This window comes from Habropoda laboriosa, unplaced genomic scaffold, assembly GCF_001263275.1.
Source record: "Habropoda laboriosa isolate 0110345459 unplaced genomic scaffold, ASM126327v1 scaffold18, whole genome shotgun sequence".
Lineage (NCBI taxonomy): Eukaryota > Metazoa > Arthropoda > Insecta > Hymenoptera > Apidae > Habropoda > Habropoda laboriosa.
Genome location: NW_017100152.1, coordinates 1,648,754 through 1,659,980, shown reverse-complemented (window position 1 = coordinate 1,659,980; position 11,227 = coordinate 1,648,754). Strand labels below are relative to the sequence as shown.

Sequence of the window (11,227 nt, the reverse complement as noted above, 5' to 3'; positions counted from 1 at the left end):
TCTGTATGTGTGTGTGTGCGCGCGCGCGAGCGCGTGTGTATGATAGAACTACAGTGCTTTTCTTTCCTGCGACGATTCATCTTTGACCCATGTTACACTTTATCATTGACTATGTGTATTTTTAACTGATATTTTCTTTCGAGAACTTGCAGAGAATTCAGCAATAAAGCGTACTGTCAAGAGAATATCAGTTCTCAGAGAAGAATGAAACGTCGAGGGAATCGATGAAACGTTCGTATAGGCACACACAGGAAACACTCACGCAATGTGGGTGTCCTGTACAGGTGTAAGACTCGTCTGGAGTCGTGAGGTCGGCACACGAACCACGAACGCAGCCTGCATCGTGCACATATACGCATACACCGCATTCGGATTATGCAAGCAAGTCCGCTTTCTACGTGGGCTTAGAATCTGGGTCGGACACGAAGTCATTGTTTACAACGAGTCGGCGTTGAATAGGTGGGCTGATGCTATGTGACGGAGCACCAAGTCTACCGAGACTTCCAGCCGGAATGCCTGCCGATAACTTCGAATCCCTTCGTGAGCCTCCTTCCCCCTTTCTTTATTTCATTAATCAGTGTTAATATATTGCCAAACTCTTTCACACACATCTACCACTTTTTTTTCTTAATAAATAACATTTCCTTTTCATACATTATTCCAAAGAATTTTCTTACACAATACCATTAGATACACATCGATAAGTCTGGTATGGTTTTTTAGAAATTTTGCTCGAATTATCAGTTGAAATATAACTTGTACAGTTGTGAATGCGTAAAGCTCGTCAGTGAGTACCGTGCACGATAGATTGATGAGGTTTCCCCTTGTTCTTTGCAACAAGAAAAGTATTATAAAATATAAATTTCATAATTGGGTCTGATGTTCGTTCAGAAATAATGATCCAATGACTGAAATACACGGTGGAATATCTGAGAAATGAACGACTCGATGTTTTTCGAACATTTCGTGAGTGTTAAATGATAAAGTTACATCTTGCAGAAAATCTGCGAATAAAGTAACACGCTCGTTGCGTATCAAGTTTCCATTCAATAACAATATTCTTGACACTGTACGATAAGATTAACCGTGAGTCAATACGTTCTTGTTTGTGATTAATTTATGAAAAGTACGAAAATGTATAAAGAATTTCTTTTTTAATTCAAGGGCCTTCTAAAAATGGACCACTTACCATTAGAAAGCACAAAGTAAACGAAAATCCTTCCCACAGGCGATTTCCAGTGCGTTCACGCAGTTTTCCAAGCGATCACCAACAAGCTCAATATTCAATATATCGCACGCTCTGCGATTGCTTAAAAGTTCATTAAAACGCGGCCAAAGTGTAATGGATCACGAGGGATTGTCCTGCGTGGCTTTGTCCTCGGAGGACAAAGTACCCTCTCTCGAAACTACACGGAGCGAACCGGATTGTTTCGCGGACGAAAACGAGCAAAATGTAACCGGTGCCATTGTCTGCAGGCGTTACAGTTCACCCGATGAAAGAGTCTCGCTATTTTTTATCCTGGAATTTTTTAGAATCCGCCGCGTCGCGGGAGCGGGAAATCCGGCGAGATTGTTTGTGCGGTCGAAAATCTAACTTAGACATTTGTCTTCCCTTAACTTGCCTATCTAATCCCCCCTTTCCTCTTTTAATTCCAAAAAGTGACCAGGTTGAATGGTAACTGTCCACAGCGTGACAGAAAATGCGCAGCCGTCTAAGATTATAGCAAACTTTGGTGGATGGGTGACCAATGTATTTGAAATATGAGATATAGATCTACGAGAAAATGGAGTCCAAACTAATTGCAAAAGTGTAGACACATGATGAGAGTCCTTCAGGGTAAAACTGATAAAGATAATAAGAAGAAAAGGAAATGTTTTCTAGGTGGTTGCACGTGATTTTCCGGAATCCCTCTGGTGAGTCAGTATGGATGGAACCGCGAGCTGTGGTTTTCGCGCGGGTAGAAAGTCTGTTGCGAGCGTGTTTGGTCGCGTGGGTGCCGTGGCTTGCATAACCAACGCGCGATATGTATCGTCGAGCAAAACACAGAGAGACCGAAATATTTCTATTGGCGAACGCAATCTGCCGGTCTCCGACGCGAGAGGGAAAAAATGGAATAATATCGTTAATGTAACGACGCCACCACGATCCTGTAAGGGCGTGCATCGAACCGCGTCATCTTCTAGCCGCGTATCGCTGCGGCCGTTGCACCCGGATTTTAATATTAGAATGCTCCCGATAATGATAGGGCCCTCGAAATAACGCCGCCGATCGGTTTCGACGTCAATTATTACGACTGGATATTTTGCACAACGAAATTGATAGTCTTCTCGCGAAACGTGACGCGGTATTTCACCCGGTTCCGCCGTTCGATTGTCGGGGTCGTTAAACTGCATATACGCGTGGACCCACGCGTGTCCCATTCGTGAATTCATCCACTTATTTATATATAAACCTACTCTTTAACATTTTTACCAGTGAATTTCAAAGATCACCGAGGAAGTAAACCACTGACTCGCGTGATAGAATACCCCGGTGGAGGTAATGTATGGCCCTGTTTTCACGGTGTACTTTGAAATTTATGGGGCAGGTGGTTTTTTTTGCTGGAGGTTGCGTGGGCGGAATTCTTTACCTGAAAATCCGAGTGACCTCTTAATTCTTTCAAGTACTGCGCCGATGTGAGTTCAACGAAGAGCTGATAATGAAGACAAATTTGCAAGAAAGGAATACGTAGGTTTTTCAGACAGATCAGTAGATTATGATAACAATTTTCGAAAGTTTCAGCAATTCCCTGATAATATTCTAAATATACCCCACATTGGTAACTATTCTAATATATGTAGATAGGGCTGTATGACGTCAAAATTCGCAAGCCTTCGGTCCTTTATTCTTATCTCGAGTCATGCTGTTTATCAAAAGGTCTCGGCTGCTTGAATTTTGTTTCGAGACTGGCGCCCATAGAAATCGCCTATAATTTTCACCCGTTTTCCGAAGGGGTTATCGCGCACCTTATCTTCGCCAAATATTTCTAAGCCACGATTGGTTGTCGTAACGTCGAAATCATGACGTAATTTCAGTGACGTCGCGCAGCTGGATAGTGTCAGATTAAGCTGACGTGAGGGATGCTTGATCGATCCTAATATCCGAAGCGTGAATATCGTCGGTAATGAAATTAGGAAAGAAAGTTCATAGGCAGAGACTACAGGGTGCCAGCGAAAATAGCGACTTGACCCTGTGACATCGCTTCAATGAACGCGAGGAAGGCCATACTTAAGCTCCATCGATAAATTAGAGGAAGAAATGAAAGAAAATGGAAAAAGTAGCCTTGAATTTTCACGCTTCTACGTTCTATTTATACAATCCTCTCATTGAAGATTCCGCAATCCCATCTAACGACAAGATAATAAGACATCGACAATCAATTACAGATATACGTCAACGGATAGATAATAAGTCTTACGCCTTGTTCGAATGAAATAACCGAGACCAATAGCTAACCTATTCAGCCTGCATTATAGTTACGTTGGCTAACTATTTTGGTCAATTAACCGTTTTAGGCAGGAAACCGTTTTAGTTGGTTAGCCGCTTCATTCGGTTAAGTGGCGAAATCCGTTACCCTTCTTGGACAGTCGGATCCGCTCGCAAATTTTCCTTACCTCGAAGAGTAGTTAATCAAACCTACTTCCACTTTCAGAGGTAAACTAGAAACCTCGAATTCGAAGCTTAATCAAATCTCTATCGTTCCAACTATCGGTCAAATTTTTCCTCCGAAACTGGGTTAGATTACAAGAGTAGATTAAAAAATAGGTGTAATAAATTGTTGAGAAAATCAAGATAAAAGGGTAACACGAGTACGAAAAGGTCCCTGTCTTCCTGCTTACCAAATAAAGCTCATTAACTGGACGCGGTCGAACGGTTAAACGATCTTCTTAACGAGCTGAGCGAACCACATCGCTGTCTACGAGCTTCTTCCCTACCCAGAGTTTTGGAACCATCCGGTTAAGTCAATCCTCTGTGAGCAACAGCGTGTAAGGGTCGAATAAAGATGTAATTTTTGTAAAGAGGATCCAAGGAACAACGTCTTCGAACACCATAGCTAATCAAGAGGACTCTTTTGAACGCAAGAGACGAGGGATAAATTTTCCCGTGTTCCTTTTCATTTTTCGTTGTAACAAGAGCAGATCAGAGAAGCGACACTCTATATTACGCGGCAGAGTCGAGACGTTAAGCGCTATTCGTCGTTTTATCGCACCTTAAAGTGAATGGAATTCTTCCATAGAGAAGAGGCCGTGGAGGCAGCGTGGAAGGGAACACCATCAGAGAAAGAAAGAGAAAGAGTTACAGGGGGGTGGGGGAGAGTCGAAGGAGAACGAAGGAAATCTCGGTCTTTCCACAGCCAGGATTCTCCCGGCTTTCCTTCGAATTCCTCTTAGCAAATGGAGCATAAATTACAAAAGACCTCGGCTTCTTCGTTTTTTTTTCTCTCTCTCCTCGTGGAGGACGTAATTGCGCGGGTGAGGTCATGACTACACTACTAATAGAGAGTTCAGAAGTAGTGTAACTCTTAGAGGATAAATTCAACTGTGTAGACTTGCGTTGTAGACTCAAGCTTTCAAGTAGTCTCGAAGAACACCAAAATTGCTTACAAACATTTTAAAACTGTATTTCGAACGTGAATTATTCCAAAGGTAAGTAATTTCTTAACTGAAGAAGGACGAGTGATTTCTAAGAAGTGTTGTCAGCTAGTGTGAGTCGAAATAAGGCATACCAAAGCCGTAAATTCCGCTGAGTCGACCTTATCGACAGCACGTAACACGGTGCAAATTAGCAGAAACTCGCATAACATGTTTGCAGGTGCAAATTGGACCGATTACCAAGATTGTCACCGATCAAAAGGCTGTCTGCGGTCGGCGTGAAAAATTTCGCGAACCCCCGGGAAACCTTGTACGATATCAAGGATTGATCTGAGATGAATATCAATGTTCCATCAATCGTAAATAGGTCGAAGCGGTTCCCCCTCTCTTTCCCGTTGCCACGGAACTGGTAGAACAGACTGCCTTTTTCGTGCACCTGCCACGTCCACGGGGAAGCACCGTTATACAGCACGTATGAAGCGCATCGACGTACACGGATCCTCTGTATACGTGCTCAGGAGAAAGAAGGAAGCCGGCAAGGAAAGGCGATACCCCCGAAATTATTGCCAACTCTCTGGACCCCGAAATTTTGCGGTCGACGAGTTACGTACCCCGGCCCCCGTGAACCTAACACTTTCCCGTAATTTCATACGATCGGACGCTCTGTTCCTCGCTCGCGCTGATTGCTCTCGAGGATCCAGGGGTCAACTGCTTCTTTCAGGCTACGGAAAACGGATTGTCGAAATTGCCCCGCGCGTGGGAAGCGTTCTACGTTATTTCGATGATGTAACGTTAGCAGCCGGTACTTCCGGTATTTAGCACCTCCTTTGAAACCACCCGTTTTCGCTCGAATCGACGCACCGGCGCGGCGCGACACGATGCATCGACACCTACTCTGTACACACGTATTCTTTATAATGAACGACCAATGGAAAATCGTGTATCATTTTTGAGAGAAGGAGAAAGCGAACGCGACGACGAGCGGCCCGCATTCAACGACCTCGAACCAAGGCTCGATGCCAGCGCAGCGAATGACCTCCGACTGGCAAATAGTAAGCAGATGTCAACTAAATTCATTCCAGAGACCAGATACTGGTTGGCGCCATCGTGAATTCGCAGACGAATTCGACACAGTGAGTATTGGAGTGACAGCCACTGACCAGACGTTCCACGTTCAACGCTGCACTTGTATTTTTTTTCATGGCTACATGTTTTATATAAGGAAGTAAAAACTGTGGATTTTTCCTTTCAAGTGAAAAAGTCACGTTCGACGAATGCAAAAACGAATCGAGGAAATATGGCGGTGTAGGTACTAGATCTAGAAAAGTGTTCAAATGAAACAGGATTCTTTAGATCAAGCCTTAGGTGTAATGAGTATCGATAATCTACTTACAATGCCAAATTAGTCACAGCGTCTGAATATTCAAATGCTAATAAGCATAATGCGTACAACGTCTAGAATATCCAGCCAATCTAGAGTAGTACGTACAATATTTAGAACAGCTAGAGTATTATACATACAGTGACTCCCACTAATATTCGGACACTCTTTAGAACAATATAACTTTTTTTTAAATTTGACCTAACGACTTGAATTTTTTTTTTTTAGAAGTTAGCAGGATTTACGAAAATTTTATCGAAATCGATTGATGGAGAAACAAGCGACAGGCATCGAAAGATGTAAGAATCTGCAGATTTATTACAGTTTTGTAGCTCATGGCAACATTAATCGATTTCGATGAAATTTTCAGCATGTGTATAATTGACATAAACCTACAAAACGTATTTTTTAAATTTTCATTATGGGCTCGGATAAAAAAGTTATTAAGTGTGACCTTTACAGTTTTCTACGCGATTTCCTACGCTACGCTGGTATCCTTCTAATTCCTCGAAAAAACTCAAGTCGTTAGGTTCAATTCTAAAAAAGTTATGCTGTTCTAAAGAGTGTCCGAATATTAGTGGGAGTCACTGTAGGGTATTTCTGGAATAGCCAACGATTGACTCGCTGCCTAAAACATTTAGAATACCTACCTATATAGAGTAAGTCGGAGAAGAGAGTTGTAAAAATGCCTAACAGGACATCGATTTAATATAAATATTACACTGCGACGTATAATAGACTATAGATGGTGTGATGTTTTGTGTGACACGAGAATAATTAATAGTAACGACAGAACGAATGCTACTGCGGGTTATTTATATGCATAAAATATTTAGACGTAACCGTATAGAAAGTATTTTCATCTGGATGGCATTGTATATACGGCGATCGTTGAATTACATTTAAATGATTCGAACTGAATGGTGGGGAAAATTAATGTCGCTTTTCCGCGGAACAAAACAATTTTATCGGTCGTATAATTTCCAGTGTTACGTAGATGGTCGGTCTACCCTGGCCGAAGCACGGAATATTAATGTTTACGTTATAATATCATAAATATTAATGTTAATATTAAAATTTCATTTCGAATTTAGCGGACATTTATTTATGGAGACCGGCTGAAACGAATCCCCTTTTCGAAAAATATTCATTTTCAACGACCTAACGGTTATTTTCCATTAACATTTACAACTGAAAAATCCTTGGAAAAAGAAACGAAAAGATATGCTTCGTGTAGACAATTTTCAGCCGAGTCGTGACGAAGAACGTGACAACTAGAATCAAGAACTTTGCAGCTATAACCAAGCGTAGATACCATCAGATGAATAATTCACAAGTGTCAAATTCCACGTTAAAAAGAGGAAGTCGCTCCGCAGCAAAATTTGAATTAACAACGAGTGCTACGTGGTCTCCATTCACCACTATCACTGTCAAAATAACTTTACAGCATTAGACAGATGAACAAGCGATTGCAAAAGGCTAGCCACAACCGTTATTTACACGTTGCATAACTGAAAATTATTATTACCAAAGACATGATCTTAATTTGGCCGCGTTGGAAATATTTGTCATGTTTACGATAAGGAAACAAAGGACAAATTCACCCTCGCCATGAACGTTTTACGTGGATAATTGGAGAAAACAACACCAGTTTTAAAAGCCTCTTTCGCCTTCCAAGAAATGAACTTTTCAACGACAAAGAAGCTCAAGTTCAAATACGAAATATGTACTCTATTTAAATTGAACGGCAACTTGAACCCATGAATAAAACACTGATCTCTCTATAAATCCACAGCGTTCAATGCTCCAGTATCCACCGAAAACGATTAGAAAAGAGTAACTAATAGAGATTGCCGTAGCTCTAGTGTCGTATTTAGAGTGACACAATCATGGCCTTTGGCCACGCTGAGTGTAATTGACAAATATCAGTCGCGTAACGCGAGCTGCTTGCGTTTTGCGATGTATACATGTGTATATACATGTACGTTGTACGTGCACCAGCAGCGTCCTCGAAAACTGAAATAGTTATGACTTGACGTCGCGATAAAGGAAAAAAAAGAAGCTCTCAGGTAAGCGGCTCGCACGATAGCTTATGTAATCTGACAGAAGCCGTGTTAGCTTCTTCTGAGACGCCACTTTGCCCCACTTCGCGTTTTGGCAGCGGCTTTGCGGCCGTTTAACCTTGCTTATCGCCGATCAAGTTCGATCAACAGCTCCTCAATGGAACGTGAAACGTGCGATAACTATACAAGCTACACCTACGGTTTCGTACGACATATGACGCAATGATTCCGTGCTCCTGGTAACCACTGTCTATAGCCATGATTCCCTCCTTATTTTTCTTCGTGAATTTTCTTGCCGTATGACACACGGCCAAACGAAATTTCATATCTTGCGAACAATAGACAATACAAACAATAACGAAGGAAGAAAGAAGTCTCTTGGTATCGTGCGATGAAAAGAGGACATTGGAATCAACAAGTGTCCGATACAAAATAGTTAAGATGTAAAGTAATTAAAAATCGAGTCTCTTAAAATATGTTTCATAAGACGGATTCTAGATAACTGTGGATAAAAATAAATACAGGTACTCCAAAATAGAACCTTGAAGCTGCTCGATAATGAGACAGGGGCGTAGCTTATAAACGAATCTATCGAGTCACGTGAAAGCAAGATTTTTCGACACTCGACATGCCGCGTTTAGTCGCGACTCTATTTTAATCCCGCAACGACGAAGACGACGAGCAGTCGCATACCGCGTAATTGAAGTACAAAAACATTCTACTATCCCGTTATCAGTGAATAAATCGCACCACTCATTAACCTTGTCTCCCATATCGCGTGCTGTCTGAAAATACGTGTAATCTGGGAAGAGGGGGCCCAGAAATTCGACGCGGCACCAATCGAGGAGCACTTTCGAACGATATTCGACGAGTCTTTCCGCAGCCAGAGCGGAAAAAATATTTACCGAGTCTGCAGCAGGAGAAACGGCTTGCGATATGTTTATAAAGGTTACAACTGGCTCGATATTTAGCGTATAAACAAATTATTTCTGCCTTTCGACAGACGTGGCACGTGGTTCCTTGACTGACGAGTGTTTTGACTGCGTTCATGAAGTAAGACGTACGTTTCGAAGTAAAGTTTCAACGTGGAGAACAGATTCGTTATTTTTCTCGACTATTTTTACAAGACGATTTTAATTGGAATCTCGGTGTTGCGATATGGAACTATGATACTTATCAGAGGTGAACGATTAACCTGGAATTGATGACGAGCCATGAAATTTTCCCAAAACTCAAATAGCAAATAATACGTCAAGGGCGCGAGTGAGTATTAATATTAATGCCTCTAGAGACGGTTCTTTGTATATTTGAGGTAAATACATATTTAGTGCGTGTAGATAACAATACCACTAAAATACACGTGTGTTATATAATTATACCTTTCGATTTGAAATTTTGATAAACTGGTGAACGAAAATTTTTATTTCTCGATCGTTAACGTTCCTTCACCTTTCTTCCTGCTTGTGTATGTGATGAAATATTGCTAGGAGAAACTTCTATTGCCTATACAAGAACCGTAATGTAACGCATGAAAAAATATCGACTCCACAAAGGTGAGGTTGATCCGAATAGAATGTTATTGTAAAATATATACGAGGGACAAGGTTCGGTCGCATTTCTAAAAAAAAAGTACACGGCGGTTCCTTGAATCGAAGCGAAGCAGACGATAGAATGCGAGGTTCGAATATTCGAAAGGTCGGTCGCTAATGTAAACAGAAACGGCGTGTCGCACGCGCGATGCCAGATAGGCCGCATGCATCGAATCGAAGCTGTTCTACTAGTCTCGACTCGTGTTTAGAAGCTAGACGCCGTTTCGAGTTGGTTCGACAGAGAATTTTTGTTTTATTCGCATGGAACTTACCTGAAGATCATGACAGCCGTTATCCCTGTGACTGGCAGCACGAATCACCCCTGCACGCCACCCCCACTCACTGATCTTATTCACCTTTAGCTTGGTGAAACCACTCACCGAGAGAAACCTCTTTCCCACGATCTCTTCGCGAAACTTGTACGCCATATTATGGATCGGGAACCGCGGCGTGTCGAATCCGCGAATTCGGATCGCCAGCCGGGTCTTCCAATCACCCTTTCTCCTCCTCCTCCTCCACCTTCTCCACCTCTTCCTCCTCCTCTTCCTCCACCACCTCCTCTAACCGTCTACTTCTCTTTCTCGCTCCGTTTCTCTTTCTCTTTCTATCCCCTTCTCGCTTACTCCCTCGATTCTCTACCTCTATCTCTATCCAGCGCTATCCTTCTCTCCCTCTCTCTCTCTTTTTCTCTCCCCCTTGAACCGTGCGCCGTTCTCTTTTCCTCTATTCCGATCCTCCGGCGAGCGTGCCTCTCCCCCAAAAAAGAAAAACCCCACGTAGCACACTGTGAACCTTTCAGAGAAGAACAACCTTAGCACCAATCACCACTTCGTGAAATTTTCCACCAAAAAAACACCAAAGGAAGCACAGTCCACACGGACCTATACGTCTCCTCGTGATCACGACGGGCCAACAAACAACAGGGCCATGAGGCGCGCACGGTACTCCTTCTTCTCCTGTTTCTCCTTTCTCTCTTCTTTCTTCCCTCTTCTTTGGACGGTCGGCCACCAGCAGCCAGCACTAGCCACTCCTTGCTCCTACATACGTGTGTCCACCGTCGTCGTCGTCGTGTGCCCACCGTGTCCACCGAAAACTCTGCCGGGTTGATGCGCCTCTTGTGACGACGACAACAACACCACCAACTTCCCCCTTTCCTCCTTTTTTCCTTTTCCTCCGTCGCACTCCACCACGCAGCTGATCTTTCCCTTTTACAGTCCTCTTTTCCACCTGCCACCCGCCCCCGGCCACCTTTTGCTGTTCGTCGTCCCCTCGATGATGATCCCCACGCCTCGACAGGATTTCTTCGCCGCTCGCTGCCCTCCTGGCCACCACCACGTCCAGGACACCGAACGAAAGAAGACACTTTAAACTTCCGGCCGCACACCGTGTATACTGGGCACACACTGCTCGGTTGACGGTAACGGCGGCAGCGCGGTAACCAAGCACTCCGAACGGTACCAGTGTGAACGTGAGAGTGACACACACATGACCGGCCAGTGATATCGCGTAGCGCGCACTGCGGGCGGACGGCAGGGAGGCACGGCTCCTTCCCGCGGCTCGTG

General features: G+C 43.3%; 1 protein-coding gene across 1 annotated transcript in view; it reads right to left on the bottom strand.

Annotated features, from left to right (window-relative positions):
* Nucleotides 1-10,162, bottom strand: part of LOC108575141 — a 232,234-nt gene extending 222,072 nt beyond the window's left edge. Inside the window, exon 1 of the mRNA XM_017937867.1 lies at nt 9,938-10,162. Within this exon, the coding sequence (XP_017793356.1) occupies nt 9,938-10,093 (156 nt within the window). The 5' untranslated portion in view covers nt 10,094-10,162. The remainder of the gene's footprint in view (nt 1-9,937) is intronic.
* Between the last annotated feature and the right edge of the window lie 1,065 nt (nt 10,163-11,227).